General features: G+C 56.4%; 1 protein-coding gene across 8 annotated transcripts in view; it reads left to right on the top strand.

Annotated features, from left to right (window-relative positions):
- Positions 1–17,355, top strand: part of AFAP1 (actin filament associated protein 1) — a 149,519-nt gene that overhangs the window by 75,952 nt on the left and 56,212 nt on the right. For all 8 annotated transcript variants that reach the window (XR_015250624.1, XM_086705533.1, XM_086705529.1 and 5 more), the window contains 3 exons: positions 192–300; positions 9,612–9,823; positions 13,422–13,601. Coding sequence is in view for 7 of the 8 variants with exons in the window: in XM_086705533.1 (XP_086561659.1) it covers positions 192–300; positions 9,612–9,823; positions 13,422–13,601 (501 nt within the window). In the remaining variant the exon portion in view is untranslated. The remainder of the gene's footprint in view (positions 1–191; positions 301–9,611; positions 9,824–13,421; positions 13,602–17,355) is intronic.

Here is a 17,355-nt window from a genome sequence, read left to right as displayed (position 1 = left end):
GTGGACGTGGCAGGGAAGCAATAGGGACCCCGGCAGGGCCTGAACTCAGAACCCCTTTTGTGGGACGGTGTTCTTTTTTACCACGGACTTTGCAAGGAAAGGGGGGAGTGCTGGGCAACACCTGCTAATGCACACTACAGAATTTTCTAGCGACAGTTCTGATCTCTGGTGTCTCCGCTTCTTCTCCTCAGCCACCCGACGGCGGGCCGCCACCTCTCCCGACGTCCTCTCTCCCGGAAGCTTATTACGAGGAGGCCGTGCCCCTGAGCCCTGGGAAGGCTCCGGAATACATCACGTCGAGTGAGTGTCGGGGCTGCCCGGCCCGTGCCGGCCGCCTTGTCTGCAGGGTGGGGAGAGCGCGGCTCGCTCTCTGGGGAGGAAGGGGAGGAGGGGCCTACAGAGCGACGGGGAGCGTGGAGTTGAGTCATTCTGGACCCCGAAGGTAAGTGCCGGAAGGGCTGTGAAGCCTGCAGTGCCTCACTGGCCCCTTGGGTAACTCACTGTCCGCTTCCTCTGACCTGTGCTGAAGCCTTGTCGCCGTGGATTCCTAGGTCTCGATGGAGCATGTCCCCTTTGGTCACAGGCAGTGACTTCCGTGGCGGCGTGTGTTTGCGGCTTCCCCCCCGAGTGCCGTGATGGGCGGAGCCGCAGCTGGAAAAGCCTGGGTACAGAACCGGTGGGCGTCCCAGTCACAGGCCTTTCTTCCCGCCTGTTTCTTCTTCCTTTCATATAGGTTTTTCTAGAAAATTCTTGCCTAGGCTGGAGCCGTCCTGGCGAGGCTCTGGTCTGGCGCCTGCCTGGTAGCTCTCAGAAGTACCTCTGTTGGGTCCCAGCCCCCACATTCACACGGAGCGCCTTTCTCTAAGCACCTCTGGACTTTGGTGCCGGATCACCGGCTTCATCTCTCCCCCGATCCTCTGTCAGGCAGGGAGCTGTCGTCCCCGAGTGAAGTGCGGGGACGGCATCCGGGTCCCTGTGGACGAGAGAGCCGTGCTTTTCTTAGACACATGAGACGGGAAGTCAGGCGGGTTTGCTCATTTTGGTCTCGGGGCTTCCGGCACATTAATATTCGTGGCACACGGTCCTCCTTCCATCTGTCTTCTCACGGAAATGCACGCCTTCTCCCGAGGCCGTCTTCCCATCCCCCGAGGTCTCTGCCAGGCGGCACTTTGCGGTCTCTGACCTCCGTGTCCCCTGGCAGCAGGCAGGCGGAGGTGCTGCCGCCGTCTCCCTGGATCGTTCCAGGAGGGCCTCCTCCCGTGGTACGTCTTCTGCGTGAGAACCCAGCGAGCGGGACCGCCGGCCCTTTGAGGGCAGGGCGCCAGTTTGCCTGGCTTCCGGAACAGGTGCACGCTGAGGGAGAAGGGGACGGTTCTGTGACAGAGGCCAGGCCCTATCGGGCTTTGAGGTCTCTAAGTCAAGTGTTCTAATGTTTCTTTTATGTAAAAACTACTCATGGAAAATGCGTTCGAGTAATTTCTAAGTGTCCACCATCTCAGAAATCAGGGGCCTACTCAGAAAACATGGAAACAGAAACAGCCCGGTGGATTCAGGACTTCACTGGAGTCCTTTGCTTTGTCACTGCACTGAGCACAGGGAAACGGGTTTTTCGACAAGGGTTGCCCAGCACTTGGAACAGTCTGGCTCTAGCTTTCTCCTACCTTCCCTCTCCCCCACCCGCAACACACTGTCTGGGCCAGAACCTGGTAGTCATTTTGTTTGACGTCGGGGAGCCTGTCTGAGGAGCCCCCCGTCAGTGAGGTGTCCTGGCCTGTTCCTCAGAGAAGCCGTCCCACACTTACTGGCGGTGGGGAGCTTTTGTTGAGCTCGCTCCGGAAGCAAGACCAGCGGGACGCACGCTCGGGGCCGCGAATCAGCGGGGCTGATGCGCGTGGCTCCCTCGGTCCGGTGTCTGCGGCTGCACAGCTGGCAGTGAGGACCTCCCCCCGCTCCCGAGAAACCGGGCAGCGGGCTGGCTTCCAGATGGTTCCTTAGGGACTCGGCAACTGCTTGTCGAACCCTGGGTCAGGTGTGGGTCTAGCAGAGAAGCAGGCTGTCAAGAGTGTCATGGAATGAAGGGTCTGTGAAGGGAACGAGGCTTAGGCAGCTGTGGAAACGGCCAGAAAGGCCCATGGAGCAGGGCTGGTGGTTGGGAAGAAACGCTGAGGATCCGGAGGAAGGGGGAGGGCAGACGGGGACGTGCCTCCGCAGAGCTGCACGCGCCTGGCCGGGCCTCCGACGACGAGGGACAGGACCTGCACGAGCTGCCCGGGCTCTGGGCCCAGCAAAGGCTGGCCGGCGACTTGTGTGCGCGCTGGAGCAGCGCCCGCCCCCCGCGCCAGCCTGCGGAGAGTGCTGGAGGCCGCTCCCCTCCGGCCTTCCGGACTGCTCGCAGACCTCTCTTGTGGCCAGAGCCAGCCGAGAAAGGGACTCTGGGCAACGTCACTGCAGCCTTGCTCGGTTGATGTGGTGTAAAGCTACCGCTGTTTCTCCGGCGTCCGTCTGGCACCCAGGCACACGCTCTGAACCGCGTTGGGTTTCCAGGTAGGGACAGTGCAGGGTCACAGTGCAGGGTCATGGGACCCAACTGTCACCTGTATCACAGAAAGCTCCCCGGCCCTCCACCCCAGAGGAGGCAAAGTCCCTTGCTCTTCCCGCGGGGTCTTTCTCCCCTTTGGGAGCCCGTAACCTGAAGGTTGTGATGCACGACCACCTGCCATTAGAGTTTCTGCCGTGAGATCGTAGGGAATGGGGGAGACACACACAGCAGAGTCAGGATGAGTAGCCTTGTGTGTAACTAGTCCCGTCCTCATTTCTACAACTGGTCAGTGGTCATGGCTCGTTTTTGTAACTTCCTTCCTGTTCCCATTGGCTTTGGCAAGCACCTTGGCCAATCAACCCGGTAAGATGACTCACCTTTCCTTCCCGAAAGGTCTGTGCTGCACTGGATGGTTCACTTACAGGGAGCGGGAGTACCGGGGCCACCCTAGAGACCTGCACCCCCCGCCCCCCTCGCCCTGGTGTGGCCGTGACTAGTCACCCCAGCCACTGGAATAACCGCCCCCCCCCCCCCCGTTGTCTCCACTTTTGGGTTAACGGAGCAGTCACTGTGTCCTTTGGAGGGAATGTTCTGCCCTTAGAAACTAAGACCTGTGGGCTGCAGAGCCAAAGTTGTCAGGGAAGGGAGGCAGAAATGTCCGTGATCGCTAGGGTTAACAGAGATAGGAGCCACTACCGTGTTCAGCCCTAGATTCCCAGACCTGTGAGCCCTGGCTCTGGGGGAAACTGAGGCACAGCACACCCTACCAGAAGGTATTCTCGAAGATGGCACCCCCAGTCTCCAGGGGTGACCAGTCAAGCTGGTCCTAGAACTGGGTATTCAAAGGGTATTCCGCTGGCCTGTTGGGTCACCCGCTTCAGGGGACGGGGACACAGCATGGCCAGTGGGTCTCACGAGCACAGACCCATAGCGCGGGCTGCATCTGCTGTAACAGAGTTCTCTGGTCACAAGCAACGTTGCGGGATGCCGTGCTGGTGAACGGGGCGTTCTGCAAGAGCATCGTGGTGGGGAGAGCGGATTGTCTTGAGTGATCTCTTCCAGTGAGAATGCATCGCTGCCCCTTCCATGGAGGACGTGGTCCAGTTCCAGGTGGGCCGGCTGGGGCCGCGGGGCACAGGGTCATGTGCGGGCAGGGCCCTCAGCAGGGCCAGGAGTCAGACTGACCCTGCCGAGCGGAGGTCCATCCCCGGACCACGGCCACTTGTGCGTGAATGCATCTGGACGGGCAGCCTGGGGAAAGAGGCTGGCCGACGCTCGTGTAACGGGCCGTGTCATGTCCCCGGTCACGAAGCCCCTCCGCGGAGGCTTTGCCGAGAGCTCTCCCGGTATGTCAGTCTTCACCTTCCCAGCGTATCTGGGAGGCCTGTCCGCACCCCGCTGCAGACCTTCTTGCTGCCAGTTAGTCTCTAGTCTTGACCACGCAGCCAAGCCGTAGGCCATGACGAGAGGTCCCTGTTGGGAGAAGGAGCCCGTGTGGCAGGAACAGGACCACGTGCATCTGAACTACTAGCTTCTACCTGTTACGTACAGCTTCCGGGCCTGGAGGAGCCCAATGGACGCAGACCGCTGGGATGTGAGGGTCGGGTTCTCCGCGGTGGGTCAGGTGACACGGAGCCCGTGTTGGGCAGCTGGGGCACCCGTGACCAAGCATTTAGACGCCACTAGGGTGTCCGTGAGCCAAAAGCAGTTTCTCCAAGGTAAACTAAGTGTTTCCAGAGTTTGGTGTCGCCGTGCCCTGAAATCCTAAAGGGTCTGCGCCGAGCTTCACCTCTAGGGGCCTGCCTTCCGTCAGGCTTCTGCTAGCTTCTAGAACAGGGTATGATCCGAGACACAGAGCCACGGTGACGTGGACCTCACACAGTCACGGCAGCTGTAGAAGTCCACGAAAGCCGCTGCCTGCGCATCTGGTGGCTCGGAAGTCTGGAAGAGCAGCCGGCTGGAGGTCGCGGGGCTCAGGGCCTCACCGAAATTCACGGAGACAAGTCCATCTGCCTGTGAGTCCCTCCACACTCGGCAACACGGGCGACACAGAAGATGCCGGTGCTCTTGGCCGTGGCGCAGGACCGAGGGGATCCGAGCTGCCCCGGGAGGGGGCCCCGCAGCAGGGCGGGCGACACTTCTGGGACCGGGGGCCGAGCCCCGGCAGCGCCTGGCACCCTCCGGTGACCTCGACCTTCCTTCAGAGTGGAGCTGCCGCTGTTCCCTCTGCCTTCCGGTCTGCGTCTGGTGGCGGCCCGTGGTGCTGGCCCTCACCCCGGCCACACAGGCCAGGAAGGCTGGAAGCCGGGTCCAGCCTGGCTGAGCTGGCGGCAGTCGCCGTGGATCTTGTTGGGGCTTTGGGTTCAGATCCACATTTCATCTTGTTTTTGGTTCCCGGTTGCCCGCGCCCCTTGTCCTCTTGCTCCCCAAGGGCAGTTGGTTGAAATGTTCTGATTTCTGGGCTATGGAGATAGGTCTACGATACGCATTTTAACGTTTTTGCTTGCAAGTAATTGACCATCGGAATGTTCTTTGGTTCCATCACAACTGCCCACGGGACTAGTCTGGCCTGAGGACTGTTTCCTAACCAGTGACATCAGGCACACACACAGATCCACACAGGTCTCTGGCTGGCTCTTTGGGCTGCCTCCTTGGTCTATAAGGAGTGTAGACGTCTACACGGGATGCCAGGACACGCCGGGGGTTGGGGGCTTCTAATCAGCACCCTCTCGGACTTTGCCGAAAGGAAACCCTCCATCCATCTCCGAAACACCCGTTCCGCTTACCTCAAGGTCTGAAGGCCGGTGGTGATTCTTTCTCCTCCTCCCCCGTCCCGGGTCCTTCTTAACTTTTCACAAAGTCCTCATTGTTTCCTAATATATTCCAAACCCCAGCCCCAGACAGTGAGCTCCTTGAAGTCCTGCTGGAGCCACCGGGGGGTGCAGGGAATGAGGAGGTAATGAGACGTCCTGCTCTCCGTTGGGGAGGCGTTGGAGAGACTTCTCAGAGACTGACTTTCCTTTAGGCTCAGACTGTGGTCAGTACCCCTGACTGCTCTGTGTTTCCTGCTAAGTTGGCTGCCGGTCTCCTAAAAAGGAATGTGCCGATTCTCTCTCAGAAGCGGGGGGTGGGGGGGGGGGGTGGGCAGCGAACCTGCTGTCTTTCTCCGCTGGGCACCTCAGCCTTCCCCAGGACAGAGAGGGCCACCAGGGGCCCTGTTGGCCATCCTCCTCCGGGGGGGAGACGTTCCGGGAACCCCGTGGATGCCTGAAGCTGCAGACAGCACCCAACCCCGTATGTGCTGTGTTTCTTCCTATACACATACTTGTGATAAAGTTTAATTGGTAAATCAGGCAGCAGGAGATTAACAACGATGCAACCAGTGTAACAACTGCTGTAATAAAAGTTGTGTGAATGTGGTCTCTCTCTCTCTCTCTCTCTCTCTCTCTCTCTCTCTGTCTCAACGTCTTACTGTCCTGCCCTCACCCTTCTTCTTGCGATGATGTGAGATGACAAGTGCTCATGTGCAGAGATGAAGGAGGCAGGTGACGTGGGCACGTGACGCAGCGTGAGGCTGCTGGTGACCTTCTGACCACACGTCAGGAGGAGAATCACCTGCTTCTGGATCATACCGACCGTGGCAAACTGAAACCACAGAAAGTGAGACCACGGCTCAGGGGGGACCACGATACTGAGGTGCGCCCGTCTCAGGGGCGGGGGCCTGGTCTTCCATGGCTGTACCCGTGGAAGCACAGATGGCCTGGGACACCGTGGGGGTGGGGGCACGGGCCCTGCGCACAGTGGAAAATCCGTGCGTAACTTCTGACTCTGCGAAATCTTCGCTGCTAGCCTGCTGTTGGCTTGGAAACCTTAACCGTGAGCACAAATAGTCCATCAGCTCACGTTTCGTTTGTCATATGTATCATGTACTGTATTCTCACAATAATGTAAACTAGAGACACGAAAATGGTATTAAGAAAAGCATAAGGAAGAGAAAATACATCTTCAGGACTGTCCTGCGTTTTTTGAAAAAAATCGGCTTCCAGGTGGACCGGTGCAGTTCAGACTGTGTCCAAGGGTCAACTGTATAAATAAGAAAAGTAATATCTGATGCATCGTGAGCCTTTGGTAAAATACTTGTTGCGTGAATGAAATCAAAGGTCTTTCTCCCACTTGTAAGTATTCGTTAATGCTGTTGCTCGTTCGTTTGCTAAGTGTTAAGTGGATTCACTATTCCAGGAAATGAGCTAAGCACTGAGGGATTCCTGGTCCTTCAAACTATGGTGGGCATAACCTTTGGGAAGGAAAAATCTGATTTTGTGCATCGCCCCTCCGAGACCTCCGTGCGCACTGGGTCTCTCCGAGTCTGGCGGCCCTCCACTTACCTTCAGTGTCGTGCCTCGCCACTCCCCGCCACGTGAGCTCTGCTCTAGCCATGCTGAACTTTTAAAACCCTTTTACTGTAAAACATTGTACGTTTACTGAAAAGTACTCAAAATATGCATATGGACTTACTGACTTACGATCCAGGATATCTGTGGAAGCGCCACCAGGTCACGAGGAGAACGCGTCAGCCCCAGAAGCTCCCGTGTGCCCCTTCCTCATCCCAGCCCCTCCCCACAAGTGTAACCAGTAACGTGGCCTCTGTGGCAAGCATGTAGGTGCTACTGGAAAACAAGAGGCTCCGCTCTGATGTTTTCGGTGCTTTTGCTCTGCGTTCCTCCTCGACTCCTGTGTGTGGTTGGCACCGACGCATGAAAGGTCTGGATCGAGTTTTACCTTTGGTGTCCCCTGCCCCCCGTGTGCCGACCCCCCCGGCCTGTCTCCCACGGCCTGCCCCGCTCTACCTGGCACGCATGAGTCACTCCAACACAGGCCGGACAGCTTCCCCGGCGGTGGAAACGCTCCCCGTCTGGGCTGTGGCACCACGTCCGCTTTGCCACCGCGAGTGCTGAGCTCTGGAGATGTGGCTAGTGCCACAGAGGAACTGACACCTGATTTTCTTTGACTTGACTTAGACCTGAATTTAAGTAGCTGTTGCGACTCCTGCATTAAACGGGGCGGTGGTGTGGGTGCGCGTGCGCATGGGGAGGACGTTTCCTCGGGGAGGACAGCCCGACCGCCAGGGGAAGGCTGTATGTCTGCGCAGGGGCAGGAACGGGCCGTTCTCTCATTCTCTGTCCGCAGCAGTTCGGGCCGGGCCCTTCTCAGGCCTGGAGTCACCCTCTGCCTGGTCCTCTGGGTAGGTCCTCATCGGCAGGACGCAGGTGCCTCTGGGCCGCCGGCCTCTGCCCCCCGACCGCACCCATTCTCAGCGCTGCCCCCACAAGCTCTTGCTGGACACCCTTCCCTGACCGCTTCATCGTGATTGAAAACCCGGCCGAACAGCTGTCCCCGCTCGTAGTACTGATTCTCCGTGATGACGTTCGAGCGCGGGCATGAGCGCTGAGTGCAGGTTGTAACCCAGTTCCCAGCGAGCCAAGAGGCGGATTCTGCCGAGCGGAAGGTCTGCGGCTGCCATTTCTCCAGAACCGCGCGGCCGGCCATGTCCACCGTAGTTCGTCCACCCGAGTCACGCGTCGTGTAGATGTCCGTCCGTCTCTCAGACGTGTCCTGAGAAGGGAAGGTGTTCCGGATGTGTCTGGGGGTGCGGGAGAGTGCAGAGGCGAAGCCGGCACCGTGTCAAGGAGCCTGTCGTCTGGCAGGGCTGAGGCTGAGAAGACGGACGGTCCCTCGCACTCGTTGGACTCTGCCCCAGCCGTTCGTCCGAGGGCTTGGCAGGTGTAACGGGTTCATCCAGCAGTCCGCCCTTCTGCGGACCCTGGTTCCTTGCCCCGGGCCAGGTACGTTGTCCTGTGCTGGGGCCATCGCATCCTGCAGGGCGGTCTCCCTTCCCTGGGGGGCTTGCAGCCTGACGCAGGGGGTCGACAAACAGCAGGACAGCACGGTGGAGGCTGTGGAGGCAGATACGAGGGGCGTCTTGCCTAGTGCCTCAGCCCGGGCTGCCGGAGCGAGACGCCGCAGACTGGGTGGCCCGACACCAGACGCTTGTCTCCTCACTGTGCCGGCGGCTGGATGCCCGAGAGCAGGGTGCCGGCCCGGTCAGGTCACGGCGAGGGCCTCGTCCTGGCTCACGGACCGCCGCCGTCTCTGAGTGTCCTCACGTGGCGGACAGAGAGCAAGACCCCGCGCCTGCTCTCCCCAGAGAGACACCAGCTTTAGGACCCCCCTCACATAACCTCGCTTAAGCATAATTACCTCCCAGAAGTCCTGTCTCCAGATAGAGTCTCGCTGGGGCGAGAGCTTCAGCATGTGAATTAGGGAGGACCGGCTTTGGCGATTCACGGAGGGCATCGTGGAGGAGGTGCCCATAAATTAAATCGTGAAAGGCGAGAACATTCATTCAGGCGAAGGGAAATGGAGTGGGACACACGGGAAGTGAGGCGGAAGCGCCGCAGGAGCGAGGGAGGATGTGCTGCGTTCGGGAGACTGGACGCCATCTGATACGAAGCGTTACTGCCTTGCGGCATGAGAAGGACGGGCGCACGTGTGTCCGGAGGCCTCGAGGAGGACTCGAGGAGAGGGCCGGCCTTGGCTTGGATCTGGAACGTCCGCAGCGAGGGCGTGGCGATGCGCACGGGGCGACGCTGGAGACCCCGGAGAGCCTTGACCTGGTGTTGCGGTAGGGGAGGGCCGCGCTCTGCGGCTGGTGGTTCACACTGCTGAACCGGGGGCCCGCTCGCCAGGCAGCGGCGGGGCCAAGACCCGACGCCGTGGGGTCTGCAGGCGGCCGATCCCTCGCTGGACAGTCTAGGGCTGCTTCTCACGGGTGAAGGATTCTAAGGCCCTTCAGTTGAAAACTTTTCCTTCGCTTCCACCGGCTGTCTTGTTGATTTTTTTTCCCCCCCCGTTTTTACTAACTGCCCTTTCTTTGCGTGGCGCACGGAACCCAGAGCCCCTTCCTCGTTTACTGGCTCGGCGCACGTGCTCTGGAGCCCAGAGCAGCAGTAGCTTCCAGATAAGGCTTTTGCAGGCAGGCGCTTTACCTTTACCACTTTCCTCACTTTGGCAGATTACGACTCGGACGCGATGAGTAGCTCCTACGAGTCGTATGACGAGGAGGAGGAGGATGGAAAGGGCAAGAAGACGCGGCACCAGTGGCCGTCCGAGGAGGCCTCCATGGACCTGGTGAAGGACGCCAAGATCTGCGCCTTCTTGCTGAGGAAGAAGCGCTTCGGGCAGTGGAGCAAGCTCCTCTGTGTCATCAAGGACACCAAGCTGCTGGTAATGCATCGCGCACGGCTCGTGCTGGCGCAGGCTCGGCGGGATCGGGCGGCGGTCTGACTCGATGGGATCGGTCCCCGGGTGGCGCTGACGTCCGCTGGGGGGAAGTGGCCTCCGGGCGGTGGGTGCGCTCACCGCGGTCGGGCGCCGGGCAGTAAGTGCGGGCCGTGGGCACCGAGCCTTGTGTGCCTTCGGTTCCGCTTCCTGCCCCCACCGGTGGGCAGAGTCCCTCCCGCCCCGGGCCACTAACGTCTGTGGCGTGTGCCCATGGAAACGCACGGGCATTAACTTGCCAGACGGCGCAAGATGGATTTTCTCGTTTGTAGTGAGTCAGTGAATTCCTCAAAGCCAGGTCATCGAGTGGGGCGGGCGGGCCAGCCACGGTTTGCGGGGAGAGTGCCCAGGAAAGGAAATTCTTTTGGAAAACTAAAGGCAGATTCTTTTCTTGTTGTTTAATCTGAGGGGCTGAAGAGGAAGACAGGCTAAGAAACAGGGAAGCCGGGGACAGGGACACGCGGGCCGCCCGCTGCCGTGTCCTTCCCACAGGGGCCCCCCTGAGGAAGCCAGAGCCCTTGAGAGCGTGTGTCCCTCCCCCCCTGCTCCTTCTGTCCTTCCAGCTTTCGTAGAAAACGTGGTTGATCATCGGAACTGTGAATCGTAGAGTGTATTTTTGCATTTGCTTTTTCCTTCTCATTAACCTTGGAGAAAAGGTTCTCCCCAAATTCTACCGTTAAAACAGAACACGGTTGGGGCGCCTGGGTGGCGCAGTCGGTTGAGCGTCCGACTTCAGCCAGGTCACGATCTCGCGGTCCGTGAGTTCGAGCCCCGCGTCGGGCTCTGGGCTGACAGCTCAGAGCCTGGAACCTGTTTCCGATTCTGTGTCTCCCTCTCTCTCCGCCCCTCCCCCGTTCATGCTCTGTTTCTCTCTGTCCCAAAAATAAATAAACATTGAAAAAAAAATTAAAAAAAAAAAAACAGAACACGGGAGGATTTATGATTCTGTGTGTCACCCTTGAGTGGAGCGGGTAACCCCGTTCTTTACAGTTTCTTCTGTGAATCATGGGAATGCTTACTGGATGCTTAGGGCGTTGTATATTTTTAAATTAATGGTTAAAAACAATTTTTTTAAACACTGAGAATACATATTTTTTCCACATGTGTGGCCTGAATTTCTCCCAAATTTAGAATATGCCAAAAATGATGCCATGCGGGAATTTTAAAGTACAGAATGAAAAAAAAAAACAGATTTAAAAGATTAATATGGTCCTTATTTACAATCTGACATAATGGCTGCAAGATGTGGCCGTGTTACGTAAATGCTTCAACAACGTGCAGTGGACTCATGTGAATGTGGGGTTTTGAACCAGGAGCAGGAAGCAGGTGGCTGTGTGGCGGGCTCAGCAGTCAGGGAGCAGGGCCCTCGGTGCCCCACAGCCCCCCTACCCCTCTCGACCGACCGTCCTCCTCTTCCACACCCTCCCCTCCCCTCTCGTTTCTTGCAAATGAGAGGATGCCCAGGATGAAAACACCTACCATTTAGATTCGTTGTAAACATTTCAGAAGAAACTAACGGAAAAACCATGTGAAAACACTTTCTTTGACAAAATGCAGAATCCAAGTTAATTATTACTAGGATGAAGCTTTTTTTTTTCAAAAATGACCTATGATGCAAGTGCCCAGATCACCCCTGTTGACACTGAAAAAACATCAACAGTGACGAAAGCGAATGCTTTCCAAGTTTGAACAGCACAGAAAACTGTCAGTGGAAAACAAAAAGCCAGGCCCTTCCCTAAGTGAGCCTTCCTGCCCATCAGCATCGTCATCCTCAGCTTTTCGAGTAGGCACCTGGCATCTGTGACCTTCCGTGCCCAGGCGGCCCTGCGGTGGACGCCGTGATGGGCCAGACGCCCCTCAGGACGGCTCGCCCAGGTCACGGCCCCTCCTCTGGGGTCTGCATCAGGACGGCCCCGATGGTGCCTTCCAGCTCCAGAGATCCCGCAGGCTCAGCTGAGGGCTTTTATCTGAACTGCCCCCTCTTACTACCCCCCCGTCCTGCGGGCGTGGCTCTCAGGGGGCGCCCCGATAGATACCGCACACCGTCCTCTGTTTGAGAGTCTGCGTCCCCGGGAGCCCAACCCGCAGGGGTCTCCAGCCTGCACTTTCGCGTAGGGCTGGTGACACATCCCATTTTGAGACATTTAACTGGAGAAAAATACAAGCTGTCACGTTTCCCGTCTAACTCCCACCCCTCGTGCTGTCAATTCCCTCTTCTCTGTTTCTTTCCTTTCTCGCGCTAACCTAGAATACAAGAGACTGCCGAACGGTAAGTATTCATAACAATCCAGGGTTAGTTGGATTCGGTGTATTTTTTTTCCTTCCTTTTCAGACCGGGGCAGCCATCAAGCGGATTTTTGTAAAAAGTGGATGTGTTCCATACCTGTGGTGCTCAAGAGCCGAGGTTTTAGAACTGGAAAGTAGAGGACTCTGGAAGTCATTCTGAAAATAGGGGTCTGTTCCTCCTGTCCCTCCCCAGTAGGTAGTGGGCTTTGCACTCATGCCATGTGGGGCTGGGGTCTACCAGTTTCCAGGTGTCTGATATTGGCAAGCTATTTAGCCAGGTGAACCTCAGTTCCCTAGTCTGCAACATGGACAGCTGTGGCGGTCAAATGAAATTATGAAATACCTCATATGATGCTGACTTGGTGGGAGGTGTTATAGTTACTGATAATTTAGTGACTCCATAAAATAGTGATAATCACAGCAATAGTTTGTGTTACAAATGTGGAAACAGGCTCAGAGAGCTTGAGAGACTTCCCAGGGGCCAGATACAATCAGTGACAGAGTAGGACTTGGATGCCTGAACCCTCAGACCATCTATTTCCATGAAGATGTGTACAGTTGGTCCTAAGTAATACAATTAGACCCAAGGTGGGAGGAGAAACCTTTGGACAAGATTTGATTCTAGTCCGGATTTTACAGATCCGGATTACACACCACTGATGTGAACTAACTCCTCGTGCTCACCACGGCACTGAGATCTTTAGAGTGGATGTCTGCTGTGTAAATGGAGCCGTGTGAACTTTGGATCCTGTACTCAACTAGAAAGCAAACGCTTGCAGACATGTTGTGTAGGACGCGTTGATGGGGATGAAGGGGATAGGATGAGACAGGCGGATACCCAGCGATGTAGGTTGTAGAATAGAGCATCCAGAGTATCGTCTGCCCACATCAGGGGTGTGCCTTTCGGCAGTTCTGGTGTATCACGTTCCTGTCGCTTCCCGAGGACGCTCCATTGGTACCTGATCCCCATCAGAGGAGGGAGTTTCTGTTTCTGCTGAGTCGGGTCATCGATGCTCGGTAAACTTGGCTGAACCACCAGCGGATGTATTTTCACGTGCGTGGGGGGGACGTGCCATGCGGAGCGCGCCCCGTGTGGGTGACGCGTGTGCGTCTGCAGACCCAGTCCCCAGCCTCGGGGCTTCTCCGCTGCTCAGATAGACCTCCTGCGGGCGCCGGCCCCTCCGTCGCGCCGGGGTTTTATCAGCCTTTCTGCTTGCACTTCCTTAAGCCTGATTCCGCTGTCTCGTGTTGAATGCAGTGCTACAAGAGTTCCAAGGACCAGCAGCCACAGATGGAGCTGCCGCTGCAAGGCTGCAGCGTCACGTACATCCCGAAGGACAGCAAGAAGAAGAAGCACGAGCTGAAGATCACCCAGCAGGGTACCGACCCGCTGGTGCTCGCGGTGCAGAGCAAGGAGCAGGCCGAGCAGTGGCTGAAGGTGAGGCGCTCGCCTGGCCGCTGAGCCGCTCGCATCGCCAGGCCTCTTTCCCACACCTGGGTCTTGTTTCGTCTCGTTTTTCTGTTTTGAAAGAGAGAGTACACGCACGCTAGGGGGGGAGGGGCAGGGAGAGGGAGAGGGAGAGGGAGAGGGAGAGGGAGAGGGAGAGGGAGAGGGAGAGGGAGGGGGAGGGAGAGAGAATCCCAAGCAGGCTCCACGCCATCAGCACAGAGCCCGACATGGGGCTCGGTCTCACGGACCGTGAGCCGGGATCGGGAGTCGGACGCTCAACCGCCGAGCCTCCCAGGGGGCCCCCCCAGACCTGTTTTTATTTCAGTTTGTATTTTTTCAGGTGTCGGCACAAATGGGTTGACCTGAGCAGTTTTGTCTTTGATGGCAGAGTATTCTGATCACTCTGTGGTTAATCCCTCCACCTCTGGTCTTCAGAAGGCCGTCTGCCTCTGGCTCACGGGCTGTTTTACCGTCTTTCTCTTTTCCTTTGATTTTCTTTGATTTTTTTTTTTTTTTAATGTGTCCGGATGTGGATTCTTTTCTATTTATTCTGCTAGGAATTCCCTGGGCTTCTAAATCTGTGGATTGCCATCTTTCTAAGTGTTAGAAAAAAATTTTCATCCATGTCTCTTAAAAAATATAACTTTGTTCCATTCTCTTCTCCCTTCCGGCTATGTTTAAATATACATTAGATGCTTTAACTATATTCTACTTATCTTCTCTTTGTATCTTCCTACCCTTTTCCCCTCCTTTAGTCTGGTTACTGTTGTCGTGTCTCTCTCCAGCTCACCGTTTCTCTTCTTAGCTGTGTCAGAGCTGCTGTTAAATGTGTCCCCATTCACTGGGTTCTGAGCGTTGGTTATGGAACTCTAGAATTTCTACTTATTTCTTCTTCGGCCTGGAAACACCACTTACTTTTTACAGTTCTAAATTTCCTGTGGAAACGATGGTCATTTATTTCTGTAACAAGCAGGTAACGGGTCTGGTTAGACAGGGGCTTGGGTCGCGGGTGGACCTGGTCCGCTCTGTACACGTGCTTGTTCATGTCGTTTTGCCTTCCTGTGCGCTGGGGCCTCTGACGACCATGCTGCTTGTTCTGTGTGGGGAAAACAGTGAATTCGATAATTGTTTAGAACAGCTTTATCGAAGTATAATTCACATACCATACAATTCACCCTTCCGGAGCACGATTTAGTGGCTGTCAGTCTATTCACCACAGTGTAATTCCAGAACATCTTCGTCTCCCCCAAGAGCAGCACCGAACCCCCTGTGTGAGCAGTCACGGCCTCGCCCCCCGGCCCCAGGCCACCGCTGATTGGTTCTCTGTCTGCAGAGACTTGCCTGTGTTCCACATGCGATACAAACACAGGTACGGCGCACGTCCTTCCGTGCCTGGCTGCTTTCATTTGGTGTAACGGTTTTCAAGGTTCCTCCATGTTGTCAGATGTATCGTTCGTTCATTGCTTCTGGTTTTGCTTTTGCACCACGTCTGAGAAACCGTGGCCTGTTCCAAGGTGCTAAAGAGGTGCACCTGTGTCCCCTTCTGATGGCTTTAGAGCGTCAGACCTGAAGCTTGGTCTGGGATCCATTTTGGTTGACCCTTCTACGTAGTGTTGAGATAGGGGACTGACTTCGTGCTCACGTATGCTGGTGTCCACTTGTCCCTGCAGAAATAATTCAGTCCGTGGCAGTACACTTTCCTCCATCAGAGAGCATTTTCCTTTGCCTCTGCCGCGTGCCGTGAGGGCATTAGCTCTCCGAAGTCAGCTTAGTCTGCTTGCAGGGCTTGAGCTTTCCGGAGCCACCCGGCCTGCAGTCCATTCAAGGTTACGGGTTGATATTCATTTCACACTTGTTCCGAGGTGCGCTCCCCACCCTAATTGTGGGTGTTTTGCCAGAGCCCTCATTCTGGGCATGCTGTGGACTCCAGCTTCTGACTCCCAGGCCCCTGGGGCCACAGAGCTGCTGCCTGGTCTCTCGGCTGCCTCCCCTGGGGTGGCAAAGGCAGTCCCCGCCGCCAGCCCACCCATCCAGGTTTCCGTCTTCCTCTGGATTTCGGCCCACTATTCCTCACGGTGACAGTAGCTCTCCCGTGCTCTGGGAAGAAGCTGTGTCTGTCTTCTCTTGCCTTCCTGACGGTCCTCCTCAGGAAGGCGACTCCAGGCCGTCTAGTCCCTCACCGCCTGCGGTACCTGCTTTGGAAAAAGGGGTGGGAGGAGTGGGAAGTCCTGATGAAGCGTTCTTTAACAGTGGTTCTTGTAACGTGCACGTGTCCATTCACCCTTGAGCCTCACTGCCCTCTTCTCCCCTGGGAGACCACGCAGGCCAGACCGTGACGGTGCTAACAGTGATCACCTCCGTCTGCTGGTCTGAACACACAGGTGGCCTTTCTCGTGTCTGCACCAGGAGAGACTGAACAGAGCATGTGATGTTTTGACGGGAGCCATGTGATCAGGAACTTGTGCTCTGGGTGCTTAGCCTCCCACACGGAGCTTTAATAAGGCGCGTATCAACACCACCGTTAGCAGAATCTTTGAAGCCCTTCAGAGTTTACAGCACGCGTCTCCATCGTTATCTCTCCACGCACAGAGTGGCCGCCCGAGGAAGGTGTTCCGTTAGCAGTTTCGTTATAGGAGAGGAGCCGGGTCTCAGGAGGGACAGTACAGAGGCCTGCGAAGGCTCGAGCGGGAACTGACCGCGGTTTCCCCTTCACGTTCCAGCTTCCTCGTGCTGGGCACCTGGCAGTTCGCCGTTTTCCCTTTCATTCCTTCTTGCCTGGTCCCAGCACCGTCCCTTCAGGAAGGAGGGAAAGAAGGATGAAGGAAGCAAGGAGCCTCCTTTGTGATTCTGTTTTCTTGGCCTGGTCCCGCTCTGGGTGAGCTGTCTCTGTCCTTTGCACTCGTGGGTTCGCCTGTCGCTAGCGGAGAACCCGAAGGGCCAGCCCGAGACCTGAGCTTTCCTCTTCCCCCGCTCGTACAGTTTGTTGTGTCTTCCGTGCGCGCCGAGTCGCTCCCTTCTTAATGACTCGAGAATGTCGCTGCGTTTTCCCGTCTCATCGGGCAGTGGCATTGGCAGCTCGCAAGTAGACAGCTAGAGGGCAAACGTTTCCAAGATGTCAGACACCAATGGGGTGGAAATAGTCTCACGTCCTATCTCACCAGATGTGAGATGCCGATCGGAGGCGCTTAGCTGACTCACAGCCATGACTCTGTTGGTCAATGGAAGGAAGCTTCACCGCAAGATTTTGAGAGCGCTTGGCTGATGTTTCTCAAAAGGGAAATAAATAATAGCTGGTAAGTTACCTTTGTCTAAAGAGCTGAAGTTGATTTACATCCGTTTAACGTTTGTGCTTTACTTCTATGACGTATGACAGTGTCAGAAGCTAAGGAGTCTTTTTTTTTTTAATTTTTTTAACGTTCATTCATTTTTGAGAGAGAGATAGAGAGATAGAGAGCATGAGTGGGGGCGGGGCAGAGGGAGAGGGAGACACAGAATCCGAAGCAGGCTCCGGGCTCTGAGCTGTCAGCACAGAGCCTGACGCGGGGCTCGAACTCACAAACTGCGAGATCGTGACCTGAGCCCAAGTTGGACGCTTAACCGACTGAGCCACCCAGGCGCCCCAGAAGCTAAGGAGTCTTGATTAGAAATGAGTCACAGACAAAACTAGCTTGAGTCAGCAAGAGAGTTCTCTTTCTTTAAAGCAACAGATCCCCGAAAGGGTCAAGTGCTTTCTCTATACTGT

This window comes from Puma concolor, chromosome B1 (assembly GCF_028749965.1).
Source record: "Puma concolor isolate L17-30 chromosome B1, mPumCon1.1.hap2, whole genome shotgun sequence".
NCBI classification, from domain to species: Eukaryota; Metazoa; Chordata; class Mammalia; order Carnivora; family Felidae; genus Puma; species Puma concolor.
This window is presented reverse-complemented; position numbering and strand designations above follow the sequence as displayed.